The 19,754-nt window shown below is 44.2% G+C and overlaps 2 protein-coding genes across 7 annotated transcripts in view; both read right to left on the reverse strand.

The window, feature by feature from the left end:
* Positions 1–7,788, reverse strand: part of LOC139583666 (retinal-specific phospholipid-transporting ATPase ABCA4-like) — a 96,007-nt gene extending 88,219 nt beyond the window's left edge. For all 3 annotated transcript variants that reach the window (XM_071414993.1, XM_071414992.1, XM_071414991.1), the window contains exons 1-7: positions 7,641–7,788; positions 5,206–5,317; positions 4,306–4,399; positions 3,886–4,027; positions 3,355–3,494; positions 1,784–1,911; positions 934–1,131 (exon numbers count right to left, since the gene is read on the reverse strand). In XM_071414993.1, coding sequence (XP_071271094.1) covers positions 934–1,131; positions 1,784–1,911; positions 3,355–3,494; positions 3,886–4,027; positions 4,306–4,399; positions 5,206–5,271 — 768 coding nt within the window. In that variant the 5' untranslated portion in view covers positions 5,272–5,317; positions 7,641–7,788. The remainder of the gene's footprint in view (positions 1–933; positions 1,132–1,783; positions 1,912–3,354; positions 3,495–3,885; positions 4,028–4,305; positions 4,400–5,205; positions 5,318–7,640) is intronic.
* An 84-nt stretch (positions 7,789–7,872) lies between these two features.
* Positions 7,873–19,754, reverse strand: part of arhgap29a (Rho GTPase activating protein 29a) — a 79,151-nt gene continuing 67,269 nt past the window's right edge. For 3 of the 4 annotated variants that reach the window (XM_071414994.1, XM_071414996.1, XM_071414997.1), the window contains 6 exons: positions 14,195–14,383; positions 13,872–14,009; positions 13,395–13,630; positions 12,816–13,152; positions 11,154–11,262; positions 7,873–11,031 (listed from right to left, as the gene is read on the reverse strand). In XM_071414994.1, coding sequence (XP_071271095.1) covers positions 9,992–11,031; positions 11,154–11,262; positions 12,816–13,152; positions 13,395–13,630; positions 13,872–14,009; positions 14,195–14,383 — 2,049 coding nt within the window. In that variant the 3' untranslated portion in view covers positions 7,873–9,991. The remainder of the gene's footprint in view (positions 11,032–11,153; positions 11,263–12,815; positions 13,153–13,394; positions 13,631–13,871; positions 14,010–14,194; positions 14,384–19,754) is intronic. The other variant, XM_071414995.1, reaches the window with a different exon arrangement.

Below are 19,754 nucleotides of genomic sequence, written 5' to 3' on the forward strand. Positions count from 1 at the left end.
GCAGAGGGAAAGTAGATGACAGGTACAGTATATATTAGGTGAAGTACTGTAACCATAGATGCACAGATACTTTAATGTTACTGCAGCTCCACTATGAATTATACTTCAGTTTCATTACACAGTAGTGGATTGTTGTTTTCCCGTTTAATTTTGTCAGTAGTGATTTGTCACCTTGGGAAATTCAATGGTCTGTATCTAGGCAGTACAACGTTAGAGGAAATGTGTACTGATGACTTACAACATACACATTGTTTTAAGCCATGCAATTCCATCATGACTCACGCCAACTCCCCCCAACTGGTGCCAACTCTCCTCAACTCACCCTAACTGGTGCCAACTCTCCTCAACTCACCCTAACTGGTAACAACTCTCTCCAACTTATGTCCATCAGCTCATGCTGTGGGTGTTGGCAGAGGGTTGGAACAGCCAATAGTAGTCCCCAGTGACCCACGCCGGCCAATCTTTGTTGGTAAGTAAATAAACAAGATGGCAGCGTCCCAAATGTGACAGATATTCAGTGTCACAGACCACAAGGGTCCATTCAAAAGAGAGACATTTACGCAAATACTACTGTATGATAATACAGATTGAGGACTTCATGTGGATATACGATGAAGGCATACATAGGCTGCATTTAAACAGGCAGCCCATTTCTGATATTTTTTCTCACTAATTGGTCTTTTGAACAATTAGATTAGCTCTGAAAAAGATCTAATGTGATTGTTCAAAAGACCAATTAGTGGAAAAAGATCAGAATTGGGCTGCCTGTGTAAACGCAGCCATAGTGCGTTTTCCCATATTTGGACAATATGGAAATTGTTCATTCAAAATCCAGGATAGAGTCCAGGACCTTGGTTTGCAAGGCTACAGTATGTGATGCATAGCAGACAGGTCAGACAAGAGGCAGAAGGGGACACATTGAGATTGACAGACCTGACGGAAGAGTTTAAAGAAGTCCACGTTGGCGTAGAGCCTGTCCTCTATGGTCTGTAGTCTCTGTGGTGTGAGGGCACAAATGCTGCTGTGCACCCTGTACAGCCCCCTGCGGCTGGGGAAGATGATGAACTGCTCCAGCAGGGTCTGACTGCAGGCAATGTCCTTCAGGTGGAAGTCAGGGACGCCAAACACAAACTGAGGGGCAGAGGTCAAGGGTCACAGAGGGAGGGGGTTTGTAACATTGAGCAAAACTCATCGGTGAAGAGAAGGCCACTTTTTCAGGAAGTAGTAAGCCTATATACATGCACGCATGTGGACACACACGCGCACACACACACACACAGCCTTTAGCCAGTCCCATTTAATTTTAGGTTCTGTATTCCTTTCTTTGTGTATGTGTTTTCTGTGTGAACAAAGACCTAGTGATGATTCACCCCCCACTGCATAGCCCTTTGATCCAGGGCTGGTGTTGTCGCTTACTGGGGGAAGAAAGAGCTCCCTTTGGGGGAAGAGAAGGTATGCAGGAGCCACAGGCCACCAGACAAAGCCCACAGCACAACCCAGTGTAATGACATCAGTATCCCAATAGCCCTCTTGACCACTGCTTTCAAATGGAGATCCTGTCCTGAGCTTTCATAGAAACACACTGTCTTTCACAGGGTTGCGATTCAGCCAGCACTGTTGGATTATTCAGCCAGCACGGCTAGCCCCCAGGAAAATGTGCTGGCTGGATAAATCCTTAGCTAATAATCTGATGGGATACTCAGGGTGATGGAGTGTTACAGCTGTCTAAGTGGGGACAGAACACACACACACACACAGTAGGTCCACTAAGGCATAGTCTGACCTGCTCAGGCCTGATCTGGGCATTGACCAGCTCATTGACCACAAACTCTGACAGAGGAACATCCCTTAGGAGAAAGGACGTCAGGGTTTCATCATCCTTCAGAATGTCCTCTACCTTCAGCCCTCGACCTGGAGAGAGAGAGAGAAAGAAAGAAAGAGAGAGCAAGAGCGAGATAAAGAGAGCGAGAGAGCGAGAGAGCGAGAGAGAGAGAGAGAGAGAGTGAGAGAGAGAGCGAGAGAGAGAGAGAGAGTGAGAGCGAGAGAGAAAGAGAACGAGAGAGAGCGAGAGCGAGAGAGAGAGAGAGAGAGAGAGAGAGAGAGAGAGAGAAAGAAAGAAAGAAAGAAAGAAAGAAAGAAAGAAAGAAAGAAAGAAAGAAAGAAAGAAAGAAAGAAAGAGAGCGAGAGAGAAAGAGAACGAGAGAGAGCGAGAGAGAGAGAGAGAGAGAGAGAGGAATGGGAAGAGGAAAAGGAAAAGGAAGAGGGAAGAATAGTTAAAACCTCAGATAAGAGGAGAAGGAAGTACCCCTGAGATGATAATCAACGGGAAGATAGTGATATGGAACTTGACAGGTCCTCAGTGCAAATGGAAGTGGTATTTCTTTACATTGAAGACTGCCAGATTATCCTTTGAAACTTTGAGGAGACACAGAGACCAATGGAATAAGAGTGATATATCCAGACATGGTCTCAAAAGTAGAGGAAGACAAAAGTGTCCATCTCACTGTGGAATGAAGAGCTAAGTGTTGAACTCGTAGAAAAAGGGTTCCAAAAGGATTCTTTGGCTGTTCCCATAGGAGAACCCTTTCTGGTTCCAGGTAGAACCCTTTTGGGTTCCATGTAGAACCCTCTGTAGAAAGAGTTCTACATGGAACCCAAAAGTGTTCTATTTGCAACCAAAAAGGGTTATTCAAAGGGTTCTCCTATGGGGACAGCAAAATAACCCTTTAAGGTTCTAGATAGCACCTTTTTTTCTAAGAGTGTAGTTAGTAGATCCATCATAAAGGGCTGTTATCCCAGCGGAGTAGTATTTGTAGTTGTCAGATCAGATTGAGAATGTATAAGCGGTCATTAGTATGGGAATGTTAGCATTGGCTTCCAGATATAACCATGTTTATGTGTTCTGTTGGGAAGGGAAACACTTGAACTGCTTTCTGACAAAATAAACAGTGCTGCTGCTTAGGATCCTAGTTCCCACTACGGGGAAATGCCTTTCTAAAAGCCTAGCTAAGTGATGTAACCCACCTCCAGTCTACACATGTTGCAGGGGGAGAGGAATGGGAGAGATGGGATGTGTTGGGTTCATTTGTTTGGTTTGGTGAAGATGGGATACAATTTCCCCCGAGTGCTTTTGGACCAGATGATTGTATAAAACATGATCAATGACTCTCATAGTCCAAAGAAAATACACATTATTTGGTGAGGACTGCACATTGCTGTGTGAGTGTTTGTATTTCCAGTTTAGAAAAATAGTTGTCTAGTATTGAAATAACAACCAAATGTATTTGAACCCAGGCCTGTCCTGGATCTGTACTTATGAACCATAGCTTTTAAGTTGATTGGAGTTCCTCTGACCTGAGACCTGTTCTGGGCTGGTCCGCAGGGTGTCCATGAAGGTGCTCATGGTGAACAGTTCCCTCCAGAGCCGACCCAGCTGCAGGAACTCTGGGTCACTCAGAAGAAGCTCCTGGGTGTCCAAGTAGAACCGAGCCAGTCTGCATGAGGAGCAGAGCAGAGGATGGGTCACACACACACACACACACACACACACACACACACACACACACACACACACACACACACACACACACACACACACACACACACACACAAACCCCACACAAACCCCGAACCTCATTGGCGTGAGTGCAGAGCCTTGCCAAGTGCCGATGAAATGTCTTCAGTGAGAACATACTGTATTATAACATGTAACACCCTCCTTTCATCTGCCATCAAATTGTACATAAGCATGTAGTACTGCTGCTCAACCCTCTCCTATCTGGCTGGCCCATCATCACAAACAGCCCTAGACAATGACCATGGGAGTTGGCTTGACAGCACCAACAGATCTGGGACCAGCTATCACAGCCCTGCTCCTCTGCTCACATGGAATCGTTGTAGTTGGAGACGAGCCCGGGGCCCTCTCCCCTGGTGGTGTACTGGAAGCATGGGTTGTTGGCATTGCAGAAGATTCCCTGGATCCATGGAAGGATGCCAGTCGAGGGCATGGCCTTGTTGGGAAAGTGACCTGCACAACAGTGGACAGGACAGGCGGCACTGGTCAACAGCAAAGACCGGAAGAGTTGACACAGCTCTGATCATCACGTATAGATTGGTATAACTCTAGTCACAAAATGTATTATTTTGCTCCACTATTTGACTAGAAAAGATTTGTAAACATATTGAAAATATTTTGTTCATCAGAGCTGACCATTTGCTGGTTTGTAGGGTTGTATTGTTTGTGCTTAGACTGCTGATAATGTTGGTAACGCCAGTGTTTACATTGTCAGAAGAACATGTTCTTACACTCATGTTGACGGTATAAAGGATTAGCTGTCCTCAGCCACACTAGTCCAATGAACAGAACCACTGGCCACATAATCTCCATGAAGAACCGCATCTGGGGGGAAAACAACAAACAATATACTCTTCACATTGGAAGGCAGCTGTTCATTTTGAATTCAGCTGAAAAAACATCTATCTGTATTAGAGTAGCAGAAGTGAGAGTTGATTTGTTTTGAGGGTATGCATAAATGAAGGAGTGTGGCTTTAGTTTGTTAATGAAGCACAAAGAGATCTGAATGTCCACAACACAAAGTTGACTCCCGTCGTTTGGCTTGTGTGTGTGTGTGTGTGCGCGTGTGTGTGTGTGTGTGTGTGTGTGTGTGTGTGTGTGTGTGTGTGTGTGTATGCGTGTGTGTGCTTGTTCAAATTGGGCCAAGCTTCATTAGTTTAGTTACAGTATGCAGTTGGCACGATGTGAGACGTGACCATGGGTGACTGAGCTAAACACAGCGATCTAAACATGGCAGGCCGGGCTGCTAAGCTAAGCAGGGCTCCAGACCTGTGTAACAACCTCCTGTCACCCAGCAGCCCTCAGAGGCATCATCCTCATGTGATTGTCCTCTCACGACCTTTAGGCTACTAACACGATGACAGGTCTGAGACGCTATCCAGAACCAGTCAATAACAGGGTGGATCTATTTTCTATTTAGATAAGGTGGCAATCTCAATACGTAGATTTTAAATCCTACATGTCTGTTCCGTTTTAGCACGGTGGCCCTAAGGGCAAAAGTAGCTTTTAGAATTCAGTGACACACAAAGCATGTGCTTGCAAATAATTTCACAGAAGGTGATGGAAATGTCTTCAAAACGAAAAAGGTGTTGGATTGAGAAATACAATCATCAGAAGTGTGTTTGTTTAACCTTCTGTCTCTTGCGAAGGGTCCAGTTCTTCCACAGCAGCAATCGGACTTGACTGCCCGTACCCATGATCCTCCTCTTCACCCCTCGTAGGGGTCACCACCAGGACACAGACCTGGAAACAACCATCACACAGCCATCATACAACCACCAAACAACCACCTCACAACCATACCTCATCCACCTCCCAACCACCTCACAACGTTGACATAATTAACACATTTCCAAATCCTTAAACAATCTGTTCCTCACTGAATATCATACAGATAGAACAGTTCCAGTTTCATATGATTCTAGGACCACACAACAGGAAGTAATCCTTCCATGCGCTGAGAAGCATGCTGGGCTACTCCTAGTTCCAGAGTGTTTTGATACTGATTGAAGTAGACAAGTGTATCACATGGGGAGCGAGGGTGGGAAGGGCAAAGCGCTTTTCTAGGTCATGCCAATCAGTATATAACAATAGGGAGGGAAGAACAACTCTCATTGGCTGAGCTGTTTATGTCATGTGATGACATAATAACGCACACATAATGGCCACTACTCCCAGTGGACTGACTGCTTGCAGAATGGATTACTGTAATAATATAACAATTCAGTCTTTTGAAAATCTGACTGATTAATGGTGCTGTTCTGTCAACCTCTAGTTGTCAGATATCGCAAATAAATACATTGTACATAGTCTGATCTAGTAAACATCCTGCTGGTTAGGCTGAATGAAAATGATACCGTTACAGTGTCAGAGTACTGCTACTATTGTAAGTACAGTGCCTAACTCAATTAGTGTGAGTATGTGCTGCCACAGGTGCAGTAATCAAAGCTGCTTTTTAGGGTCAACAACCTCACTACGATGTATGGCACATGTACAGACTAATTGACAACTCCATCTCTATGGCCTCAGGGGAACCCAGGAGAGCACAGGAAGACTGCAATTAAAGGATGCATTCTGTCACTTAAAACTATAGTTACTGGTAGTACTACTAGTAGTTTCGTTTACTGGTAGCACTACTAGTAGTTACATTTACTGGTAGCACTACTAGTAGTTACATTTACTGGTAGTAATAGTAGTTACATTTACTGATAGTACTAGTAATTACATTTACTGGTAGTACTACTAGTAGTTACATTTACTGGTAGCACTACTAGTAGTTACATTTACTGGTAGTAATAGTAGTTACATTGGTAGTAATAGTAGATACATTTACTAGTAGCGCTACTAGTAGTTACATTTACTGGTAGTACTACTAGTAGTTACATTTACTGGTAGTAATAGTAGTTACATTGGTAGTAATAGTAGATACATTTACTAGTAGCGCTACTAGTAGTTACATTTACTGGTAGTACTACTAGTAGTTACATTTACTGGTAGCACTACTAGTAGTTACATTTACTGGTAGTACTACTAGTAGTTACATTTACTGGTAGTACTACTAGTAGTTACATTCACTTGTAGCGCTACTAGTAGTTACATTTACTGGTAGCACTACTAGTAGTTACATGTACTGGTAGTAATAGTAGTTACATTTACTGGTAGTACTAGTAGTTACATTTACTGGTAGTACTACTAGTAGTTACATTCACTTGTAGCGCTACTAGTAGTTACATTTACTGGTAGCACTACTAGTAGTTACATGTACTGGTAGTAATAGTAGTTACATTTACTGGTAGTACTAGTAGTTACATTTACTGGTAGTACTAGTAGTTACATTTACTGGTAGTACTACTAGTGGTTACATTTACTGGTAGCACTAATAGTAGTTACATTTACTGGTAGTAATATTAGTTACATTTACTGGTAGTAAAAGTAGTTACATTTACTGGTAGCACTACTAGTAGTTACATTTACTGGTAGCACTACTAGTAGTTACATTTACTGGAAGTACTACTAGTAGTTACATTTACTGGTAGCACTACTAGTAGTTATATTTACTGGTAGCACTAGTAGTACATTTTACATTTACATTTTAGTCATTTAGCAGACGCTCTAAAAATCCAGAGCGATTTACAGGAGCAATTAGGGTTAAATGCCTTACTCAAGGGCACATCGGCAGATCTTTCACCTAGTTGGCTCAGGGATTCTAACCAGCGATCTTTCGTTATGTAGCCCAACGCTCTTAATTGCTAAGCTAACGTTACCTGCCGCCAGTAGTATATGTTATGCACAATGTAAAATCCTTAACTGGTGTTGTATCAAGATGTATTCCCCTCTTCTGACTTTGATATACCAAATGTGTTTGTTAAATAAACATCTGTGCATGCTGTTAGCAACAAAGTTGAGATGTTGACGATAGGATTTGGTTGCTTTAAGAATTCCCAGGAGCATACAGATTTTACAACCACAACATAGGCTGTCCTAGCAAGCATAGCTATTACACATGAATGAACAGACTAGTAACACAACTATATAGGACACCTCAAGAACATGAAAGACCACTTACTTCAGAAGAATAGAACCGTGGAGTACCATCTAGTAGTGAGTATAAAGTAACCCAGGACGTTGCGTTGTGTGTCCCATGTCTGGTGCTAACAGCTAACCACGCAGTTCCTTTAGTAACTACAGACCCAGCGAATAGTTAATCTGATTGATTTAATCTTCTTTCTCAATGCCTCAGAGCCTGCTAACACCGCTCATCCATTTTCAGAGACCTGAATGACCTGACAACCACCCGAGAAAGAGAGGGATCATTTTATTGAAGGTTATGGGGGAAAAAATAGGGTCTACATGTTATGGTTTCTACCTCTTACGCTCCATTTATTCACATCAACTAGGAATTAACCTAGGCTCCAAAATCTGGTTTATCAACTATCTATACTGTAGGTGTGGGAATACAAAAGATTACAGAAACATGTTTGGAAGTTGTCAACTATATTTAATAAGTTACAAAAAGGTGTATGTTCGTATGTACCAGTTTGTACAATGAAAGGGATTTAATACATTGGAGACAATCTGCAAAGACCCTTATAGATAATATTTATAAAATATAGACGGATATACCATTTACATGAATGTAGCACTTACTGGTACTTATAACCTGTACAAAGTGAGAGTATAATTGATATGATTAAAATATCTGGTCAGCACTGACTGAACTAAATAGTACTTTCAAAAAGAGAACAGCTTTGGCCCATCGTAATATTGTGATAGACTTCTTACAACAGGCCAGAAACGACCTGACTGACCTCTAATTATATTATTCAATGTTTTTCAGTTGAGTTGTTAGGTTGTTACCTTCCAGGTAAACGTCTAAAAGGAGCAGGTTGATGTTTGGTTGAAGTGTGGTTTTGAAGCATATCTCCATTGACTTACATACAGACACTTTCCACATATAATGCCTAAGTGTCAATCAAGTCAAAGATAAATAAGAGTTATTCATCCACGTTAAACGAGCAACACATGCAGTTTCAGGTTTGATAAAGCATACATTAAACATTGTAACTTTTCAAATGACTGTATACAAAAGTAATACTGTATACAAAATACTGCATTACAAAAAGTAGAAATATGTGTAATGCATACAATAACTGTGAAAGACTGGATTAAGTAAGTGCGTCAAATTCAGTTTTGATAAAGTGGCGATACACACTATACTGTAACAGTTGTTGAAATAATATTTTTTGGCATATAAACATACAAATACAGTGTACCAAAACTTTATACAACAGATACAGTATGATATTTCTTTAATAAAAAGTAATTGCACAGTTTAAAAGAGAGAAAAACATGCTATCCTGGCATTACTTTGTATTGAGCCGTATGTTAAAAATACTGTACATATAAATCTACAATGATGGATTTAACTTTTGGGAAATTAACTATTTCTTTAACATTTGTAGTGATTGGTACTGGAAGCACGTTTTGATTATGTGGCTTTCTTTATACAGACCTTTTACAGAAACCTAGAATAGGTGAAGTGACTTATAATACAGCCATTGTTATGTAGTTAACTAAGTGCATCCTGTCTTCATTTTGGGGACCTGCAGTACAACAGTTCCTTCCAGCACCAACTACGGAACTCCAAAAAAGATAACAAGGAATATATTAATATATATAACACTTCCGTGGGTAATTGTTTTCACAGTTCATGAAAGGATTTGAAGATGTTTCTTCTTATACAATATGGCACATATTATACAGATTTGACATTTACATTACATTTAAGTCATTTAGCAGACGCTCTTATCCAGAGCGACTTACAAATTGGTGCATTCACCTTATGATATCCAGTGGAACAACCACTTTACAATAGTGCATCTAACTCTTTTAAGGGGGGGGGGGGGGTTAAAAGGATTACTTTATCCTATCCTAGGTATTCCTTAAAGAGGTGGGGTTTCAGGTGTCTCCGGAAGGTGGTGATTGACTCCGCTGACCTGGCGTCGTGAGGGAGTTTGTTCCACCATTGGGGTGCCAGAGCAGCGAACAGTTTTGACTGGGCTGAGCGGGAACTGTACTTCCTCAGAGGTAGGGAGGCGAGCAGGCCAGAGGTGGATGAACGCAGTGCCCTTGTTTGGGTGTAGGGCCTGATCAGAGCCTGAAGGTACGGAGGTGCCGTTCCCCTCACAGCTCCGTAGGCAAGCACCATGGTCTTGTAGCGGATGCGAGCTTCAACTGGAAGCCAGTGGAGAGAGCGGAGGAGCGAGGTGACGTGAGAGAACTTGGGAAAGTTGAACACCAGACGGGCTGCGGCGTTCTGGATGAGTTGTAGATTGACCATTTCAATCCTAATCATAGAAGGAAAATGACTCTTGATTAATTATAATGACGACCTGTGAGTAATGGCGATAAATATGGTCATACAAAATGGGCCTCGCGGTGCTCGAACTCCTGCAAGCGTCTGGCCCGTAGTCTCTGGTACACGGGCTTGGCCTCGTCACTGAGGTCCTCAGGGCTGGAGCTGGGGGATTGGGGCAGGGACAGAGAGGAGCCTGCAGCCTGCTGCGGAGCCTCAGTGTCCTCATCCACATTGTCTTCATCCACAGAGGGCTCGTCTACAGAGACCTCCAGACCCATCTCCTCTTCCTCCTCATCTTCGTCATCATCATCATCATCGTCGTCCTCCTGTTCTTCGTCCTCCTGTTCTTCGTCCTCTGCGCTGTTAGCTGCCTCGGCATGCTTCTTTTGCGGCGCGTCCCCTAACACTTTGTCCTTGCTCCCCGAGGGGGGTTTGTAGAAGGTTCCAGGCGGTGGCTGTAGAGTCCGGGGGGGCCTGAACGCAGTGGGCACAGAGCTGTACTCACACACGTTCTCCTCCCGTTTCAGAGTCCTGCCCGGCCTCACTGCGATGGTGTAGGGTCTGTTGGGGTAGATGGAAGAGGATGATGGTACAGAAGTGGAGAGGCTTGTGGTCGACTCCTCCACCTCTTTGTCTGCTGTAGGCAGGTTGGTAATGATCTTAGCTGTCCTGGGGGTGATGTCATAATGCTTGTACTGTCTGTCCCAGGTCCTACGCAACGTCCCCGTGTCGATGAACGTGCTCCGATAGTGGCTGCTCGCCCTCGACTTTGGCTTCTCGTCCTCCGACACCTCCTCAATTGACTGGTCCCGCGCAATGCTCCCGGCGCTCCCGGTAACGTCCTCGCTGTCCAGGTCAGCGGTGTTCCTGGCATTCCTCTCATCCACGCCGTGCGCAGGGTTCAGGAGGCGTTCGGCAGGCATGCTCATGGGTCGGGAGACAAGCTTGGAGCGGGGGTGGCGGAGGTGGACCCGGGAAGTGGTGTGGCGGGCCCGGGTAAGACCCCTCTCCCCCCTGTCCCTCTCTCCCTCTGCTCTCTGGACCTCAGGGACGCTGCCAGACAGGAGCCCGTTGAGTTGCTCTGAGTCCTCGTCCACTCCTACAGAGTAAAGAGGAGACACGTCAGTAATAAAGTAGCAGGGAGTGATACGTCAAAGTAGGCTATAGTACACAGTGTATCTATGGGCCCCGTGTGGCCAGCTATAGTGGGGTAATACTGACCAGGTGCATAGTCCCTCCCATCAGGCCTGGGTTTCCCCTCTCTGACCTCGTCCATTAAATGGGTGGAGGGGATTATGGAGGAATGACGCTTATACACTTTAGAGCTCTGCTGCAATGGACAGAGGACAGGAAACAGATGGACAGAGAGGGAAAAACACAAAGGAGAGAAAGAGAGGGGGGTTGGGGGCAAGCGAGAGAGAGAGAGAGAGAGAGAGAGTCAGAGTCAGAGTCAGAATCATTACTGTTTCAGTCAGTAGTAGTAGTTAGATCCATAACATATGGATGGTGAGGTACACTACATGAACAAAAGTATGTAGACAACCCTTCAAATTAGTGGATTCGGCTATTTCAGCTATACCAGTCGCTGACAGGTGTATAAAATCGAGCACAAAGTCATGCAATCTCCACAGACAAACATTGGCAGTAGAATGGACAAAGGTATGTAGACAACCCTTCAAATTAGTGGATTTGGCTATTTCAGCTATACCAGTTGCTGACAGGTGTATAAAATCGAGCACACAGTCATGCAATCTCCACAGACAAACATTGGCAGTAGAATGGCCGGTACTGATGGTGCCACTTTCAATGTGGCACCATCATAGGATGCCACCTTTCCAAGAAGTCAGTTTGTCAAATGTCTGCCCTGCTAGAGCTGCCCCGGTCAACTGTAAGTGCTGTTATTGTGAAGTAGAAACATCAAGGAGCAACAATGGTTCAGCCGCAAAGTTGTAGGCCACACAAGCTCACAGAACGGGACCGCCGAATGCTGAAGTGCGTAAATCGTCTGTCCTCGGTTGCAACACTCACTAGTTCCAAACTGCCTCCTGAAGCAACGTCAGCACACTAACTGTTTGTCTGGAGCTTCATGAAAGGGGTTTCCATGGCTGAGCAGCCGCACACAAGCCTAAGATCACCATGTGCAATGCAAAGCATCGGCTGGAGTGGTGTAAAGCTCGCCACCATTGGACTCTGGAGCAGTGGCAATGCGTTCTCTGGAGTGATGAATCCCGCTTCACCATCCGGCAGTCCGATGAACGAATCTGGGTTTGGCGGATGCCAGGAGAACGATACCTGCCCGAATGCATAGTGCCAACTGTACATTTTGGTGGAAGGGGAATAATGGTCTGGGGCTGTTTTTCATGGTTCAGGTAAGGCCCCGAAGAAAAATCTTTACGCTACAGCATATAATGACGTTCTAGACGATTCTCTGCTTCCAACTTTGTGGCAACAGTTTGGGGAAGGACCTTTCCTGTTTCAGCATGACAATGTCCCCGTGCACAAAGCAAGGTCCATACAGAAATTGTTTGTCGAGATCGTTGTGGAAGAACTTGACTGGCCTGCAGAGCCCTGACCTCAACCTTTGGAATGAATTGGAACGCCGACTGCAAGCCAGGTCTAATCACCCAAAATCAGTGCCCGACCCCACTAATGCTCTTGTGGCTGAATCGAAGCAAGTCCACACAGCAATGTTCCAACATCTAGTGGAAAGCGTTCCTAGAAGAGTGGAGGCTGTTATAGCAGCAAAGTGGGGACCAACTCCGTATTAATGCCCATGATTTTGGAATGAGATTTTCGACGAGCATGTCGAAAATGTTATGTATTGTAGTCAGTGCTAAGGTTAATCATATTCTATTTTAATATGAGATCAGACAAGTCACTCACCTCCTTAATGTCTACTAGAGACTTGGAGTGTCTGCTGAGAAGCTGCTCCTTCTCCTGAGGGGTGAGGCAAGGGTTAGCGTCCTGACCCTTCAGAGGAGAGCCCTCCCCAGAGGGGCCTGGTGGGCCCTGGGGCCGTGGCAGAGGGCTGAGGGGGGCATCAAAGATCATCTGATAGTGTCTGATGAGGATCTCCACGATGAGTGCCTGGTAGGGGTAGTCCACCAGGGAGGACAGGGACACCTCGGCGTCCGTCTGTCTTGGTTTGATGAGCGTGGGGCCGAAGATGATACCTAGGTTACTGGCTGTCATCTTGTTCTCCTCCGCCTGCTCGGTCACCCTACAGAGGTGAGGAAGGATGAAATATGAAGGTGGACTTCTGGTTCATTGTTACTGCTGTTGCAGTTTTTTGTTGTTACTTTGTGGGTTTTAAGTTGTGTATGTATTTATAGGGTTTTATTCTGCCTTGAGATCCGCTGACTTAACTCAAAGTGTCCCATTGAAATCAGTAAATGATTTAGGTGAAAGTCAGAGTTGTGAGCGCTTGTTAACTAATTTAAATTCTCTGAATAGATTCGGTACCTGTGCAGGTGTTGGATGAGGAACTGCAGGGTCTTGTAGTGGGCCGGGGGCAGCTGTCTCAGGAGGTCTTTGATCTTGAAGAGGACCCGGTTGAGCTCCACGCTGACCTGTGGAGGGGTCAGGGAGGCGGGGCTGACCCTGGATGCCTCCACCTCGTCCACGATGATGTTCTGGCTCTCCTTGGCCAGGCCGATGAAGTCGTTGTAGAAACGGAACAGGATGAGAGGCTCTGGAAGCTGCAGGGAGAGAAAATAAACATGGAAGTTAATTTTAAACTGGAATGACAAAAATATGAAGAGAAATATACAACAGACAGGACTGGAGACAAAGAGATAAGCATTTGGGAGTATAAACTAGCAATGAATGAAGAGCAGGAAGATAAGTAAATATTATTGGGCTAGTGTGTGGTCTGTCTGATGTACTCTGTAACCAGCAAATATCTTGTCCTGAAGAATTGTGTGTGTGTGTGAAACCCACCTGTCTCAGGTAAAGTTTGAGCACGTTGCTGATGTCATGGGGGTAAAGGTCAGATAGCTCCACCAGGTCCTTGCCGTTCTCAAATGCTTGACAGAGCTTCTCCACACGAGACTTGGCCCCATTCACACGATAGATCCCCTGGACAACCAAGACACAACACAGCAGCCCATTTTATTATCCGAAAAAACATTATTTAGCAGCAAAAAACTGAGATATTCAATAAAAAAGAAACTGGGGTGGATGACGTCTGAAACAATAGAGAATATTAGCTATACTATAGCTAGGCTACATAATCTTACTTCAAAAAGCTAGCATAATGTTACCTTGATGTCCAGCGCTCTATTCTCAATCTCCGAGGTACACTTCCTGATGATGAAAGGAATACCATCTGGGTTGTTCCTAGCTGCCTGGGTGAAGTCAACACCAAAGAGGTGTAGTCTACCCTGGAGTTTCTTATGACCACACTGGATGGCCAGAGTCTCCAGACACTTCTTATGGCAGGCCAGGGAGCACTGGGGAAACAGCAGAGGAGTCAAAGAGGGAATATCCATGTCAGCTAGCAATAATACTGTATATATATGCCACTTAGCAGTGAGTGCATATATTTCAGTAAGTGTATGTGATCTCTGTGGGAATTGATCCCACGACCTTGACGTTGCAAGCACCCCACTCTCACAGAGCCACACAGGACCACAGTGTTACATAATCGTCTAAATAACCATTCCCCTCAAGTAACCACCTTTCACTGTCCTGTTCCAATGTATTCAAATATGAATGTTCCCATAAATATGTAATGCAACTCTATCTAAAATAAACAGAGCTGAGAGAACATTCTAACAAGAGGATCGTACAGGCTCCCAGAGGGTAACAAAAGGTCTTTGGTTTCCGCTGCACGTCCCCTTTTAATGAGTCCAAATACCTAGTGCTGGATGATGGAGAGGTCACTCTAAATGACAACTGATGGTCTGTGGACTCTCATTCAGCCCCTGTGTGGCTACTTGTCATCTCAACCTCTTTCCTATTGGTGCTAATCAAATCAAACTTTATTTGCCACAAGCGCCGAATACAACAAGTGTAGACTTTACTTACAAGCCCTTAACCAACAGTGCAGTTCAAGAAGAAGAAAATATTTACCATGTAGGATAAAATAAAAAGTCATAATAAAAGTAACACAATAAGAATAACGAGGCTATATACAGGGGGCACCGGTACCGAGTCAGTGTGCAGGGATACAGGCTAGTTGAGGTAATCGGTACATGTAGGTGGGGGCGAAGTGACTATGCATAGGTAATAGAGGTCGACCGATTTTTCAACGCCGATACCGATACCGATTATTGGAGGACCAAAAAACCCGATACCGATTAATCGGCGGGTTTTTATATATATATATATATATATATATATATATATATATATATTTGTAATAATGACAATTACAACAATACTGAATGAACAATGAACACCTTTATTTTAACTTAATATAATACATCAATAAAATCAATTTAGTCTCAAACAAATAATGAAACATGTTCAATTCAGTTTAAATAATGCAACAACAAAGTGTTGGAGAAGAAAGTAAAAGTGCAATATGTGCCATGTAAGAAAGCTAACGTTTAAGTTCCTTGCTCAGAACATGAGAACATATGAAAGCTGGTGGTTCCTTTTAACATGAGTCTTCAATATTCCCAGGTAAGACATTTTAGGTTGTAGTTATTATAGGACTATTTCTCTCTATACCATTTGTATTTCAAATACCTTTGACTATTGGATGTTCTCATAGGTACTTTAGTATTGCCAGCCTAATCTCGGGAGTTGATAGGCTTGAAGTCATAAACAGCGCAATGCTTGAAGCATTGCGAAGAGCTGCTGGCAAACGCAGGAAAGTGCTGTTTGAATGAATGCTTACGAGCCTGCTGCTGCCTACCACCGCTCAGTCAGACTGCTCTATCAAATTATAGACTTAATTATAATATAATAACACACAGAAATACGAGCCTTAGGTCATTAATATGGTCAAATCCGTAAACTATCATTTCGAAAACAAAACGTTTATTCTTTTAGTGAAATACGGAACCGTTCCGTATTTTATCTAATGGGTGGCATCCATAAGTCTAAATATTGCTGTTACATTGCACAACCTTCAATGTTATGTCATAATTATGTAAAATTCTGGCAAATTAGTTCGCAACGAGCCAGGCGGCCCAAACTGTTGCATATACCCTGACTCTGCGTGCAATGAACGCAAGAGAAGTGACACAATTTCCCTAGTTAATATTGCCTGCTAACATGAATTTCTTTTAACTAAATATGCAGGTTTTAAAAAATATACTTCTGTGTATTGATTTTAAGAAATGCATTGATGTTTATATTCATGCAACGATTGTGCTTTTTTGGCAAATGCGCTTTTGTCAAATCATCCCCCGTTTGGCGAAGTTGGCTGTCTTTGTTAGGAAGAAATGGTCTTCACACAGTTCGCAACGAGCCAGGAGGCCCAAACTGCTGCATATAACATTACCCTGACTCTGTTGTTACCCTGACTCTGCAAGAGAAGTGACACAATTTCCTTAGTTAAAAGAAATTCATGTGAGCAGGCAATATTAACTAAATATGCAGGTTTAAAAATATATACAGTGGGGAGAACAAGTATTTGATACACTGCCGATTTTGCAGGTTTTCCTACTTACAAAGCATGTAGAGGTCTGTAATTTTTATCATAGGTACACTTCAACTATGAGAGACGGAATCTAAAACAAAAATCCAGAAAATCACATTGTATGATTTTTAAGTAATTAATTTGCATTTTATTGCATGACATAAGTATTTGATACATCAGAAAAGCAGAACTTAATATTTGGTACAGAAACCTTTGTTTGCAATTACAGAGATCATACGTTTCCTGTAGTTCTTGACTAGGTTTGCACACACTGCAGCAGGGATTTTGGCCCACTCCTCCCTACAGATCTTCTCCAGATCCTTCAGGTTTCGGGGCTGTCGCTGGGCAATACGGACTTTCAGCTCCCTCCAAAGATTTTCTATTGGGTTCAGGTCTGGAGACTGGCTAGGCCACTCCAGGACCTTGAGATGCTTCTTACGGAGCCACTCCTTAGTTGCCATGGCTGTGTGCTTCGTGTCGTTGTCATGCTGGAAGACCCAGCCACGACCCATCTTCAATGCTCTTACTGAGGGAAGGAGGTTGTTGGCCAAGATCTCGCGATACATGGCCCCATCCATCCTCCCCTCAATACGGTGCAGTCGTCCTGTCCCCTTTGCAGAAAAGCATCCCCAAAGAATGATGTTTCCACCTCCATGCTTCACGGTTGGGATGGTGTTCTTGGGGTTGTACTCATACTTCTTCTTCCTCCAAACACGGCGAGTGGAGTTAGACCAAAAAGCTCTATTTTTGTCTCATCAGACCACATGACCTTCTCCCATTCCTCCTCTGGATCATCCAGATGGTCATTGGCAAACTTCAGACGGGCCTGGACATGCACTGGCTTAAGCAGGGGGACCTTGCGTGCGCTGCAGGATTTTAATCCATGACGGCGTAGTGTGTTACTAATGGTTTTCTTTGAGACTGTGATCCCAGCTCTCTTCAGGTCATTGACCAGGTCCTGCCGTGTAGTTCTGGGCTGATCCCTCACCTTCCTCATGATCATTGATGCCCCACGAGGTGAGATCTTGCATGGAGCCCCAGACCGAGGGTGATTGACCGTCATCTTGAACTTCTTCCATTTTCAAATAATTGCGCCAACAGTTGTTGCCTTCTCACCAAGCTGCTTGCCTATTGTCCTGTAGCCCATCCCAGCCTTGTGCAGGTCTACAATTTACCCCTGATGTCCTTACACATCTCTCTGGTCTTGGCCATTGTGGAGAGGTTGGAGTCTGTTTGATTGAGTGTGTGGACAGGTGTCTTTTATACAGGTAACGAGTTCAAACAGGTGCAGTTAATACAGGTAATGAGTGGAGAACAGGAGGGCTTCTTAAAGAAAAACTAACAGGTCTGTGAGAGCCGGAATTCTTACTGGTTGGTAGGTGATCAAATACTTATGTCATGCAATAAAATGCAAATTAATTATTTAAAAATCATACAATGTGATTTTCTGGATTTTTGTTTTAGATTCCGTCTCTCACAGTTGAAGTGTACCTATGATAAAAATGACAGACCTCTACATGCTTTGTAAGTAGGAAAACCTGCAAAATCGGCAGTGTATCAAATACTTGTTCTCCCCACTGTACTTGTGTATTGATTTTAAGAAAGGTGTTGATGTTTATGGTTAGGTACATTGGAGCAACGACAGTGCTTTTTTCACGAATGCGCTTGTTAAATCACCTGTTTGGCGAAGTAGGCTGTGATTCAATGATAAATGAACAGGCACTGCATCGATTATATGCAACACAGGACAAGCTAGATAAACTAGTAATAGAATCAACCATGTGTAGTTAACTAGGGATTATGTTAAGATTGATTGTTTTTTATAAGATAGGTTTAATGCTAGCTAGCACCTTACCTTGGCTCCTTGTTGCACTCGCATAACAGGTAGTCAGCCTGCCACGCAATCTCCTCATGGAGTGCAATGTAATCGGCGTCCATAAATAACGATTACCGATTGTTATTAAAACTTGAAACTGGCCCTAATTAATCGGCCATTCCGATTAATCGGTCGACATCTAAGAGGCAACAAACAAACAGTGACTAGCAGCGCGGGGGGGTCAGTCAATGTAAATTGTCTGGTGGCGATTTTTATGAATTGTTCAGCAGTCTATTGGCTTGGGGGTAGAAGCTGTTAGGAGCCTTTTGGTCCTAGCCTTGGCGCTCCGGTACCGCTTGCCATGCGGTAGCAGAGAAAACAGTCTAGAACTTGGGTGACTGGAGTCTTTGACAATTTTATGGGCTTTCCTCTGACACCGCCTATTATATAGGTCCTGGATGGCAGGAAGCTTGGCCCCAGTGATGTACCGGGCTGCTCACACTACCCTCTGTAGCTCCTTATTGTCAGATGACAAGCAGTTGCCATACCAAACGGTGATGCAACTGGCCAGGATGCTCTCAATGGTGCAGCTGTAGAATCTTTTGAGGATCTGGGGGGGAAAAGGTTTTGTCGTGCCCTCTTCACCACTGTCTTGGTATGTTTGGACCATGATAGTTCGTTGGTGATGTGGACATCAAGGAACTTAAAACTCTCGACCCGCTCCACTCCACTCGACCCACTCCACTCCGCCCCGTTGATGTTAATGGAGGCCTGTTCGGCCCGCATTTTCCTGTAGTCCCCGATCAGCTCCTTTGTCTTGCTTACATTGAGGGAGAGGTTTTTGTTCCTGCACCACACTGCCAGTTCTCTGACCTCCTCCCTATAGGCCGTCTCATCGTTGTCAGTGATCAGGCCAACCACTGTGTTTGGCCACGCAGTTGTGGGTGAACAGGGAATACAGGAGGGGACTAAGTACACACCCCTGAGGGGCCCAAGTGTTAAGGATCAGTGTGGCAGACGTGTTGTTGCCTACTCTTACCACCTGAGGGTGGCCCATCAGGAAGTCCAGGATCCATTTGCAGAGGGAGGTGTTTAGTCCTAGAGTCCTTAGCTTAGTGATGAGCTTCGTGGGCACTATAGTGTTGAACGCTGAGCTGTAGTCAATGAACAGCATTCTTACATAGGTGTTCCTTTTGTCCAGGTGAGAAAGGGCAGTGTGGAGTGCGATTGAGATTGCGTCATCTGTGGATCTGTTGGGGCGGTATGCGAATTGGAGTGGGTCTAGGGTGTCCGGGAGGATGCTGTTGAGGTTAGCCATGACAAGCCTTTCAAAGCACTTCATGGCTACCAACATGAGAGATGAGTGCCACAGGGCGGTAATCATTTAGGCAGGTTACCTTCACTTCCTTAGGCA

Source organism: Salvelinus alpinus, chromosome 8 (assembly GCF_045679555.1).
Source record: "Salvelinus alpinus chromosome 8, SLU_Salpinus.1, whole genome shotgun sequence".
Classification (NCBI taxonomy): domain Eukaryota; kingdom Metazoa; phylum Chordata; class Actinopteri; order Salmoniformes; family Salmonidae; genus Salvelinus; species Salvelinus alpinus.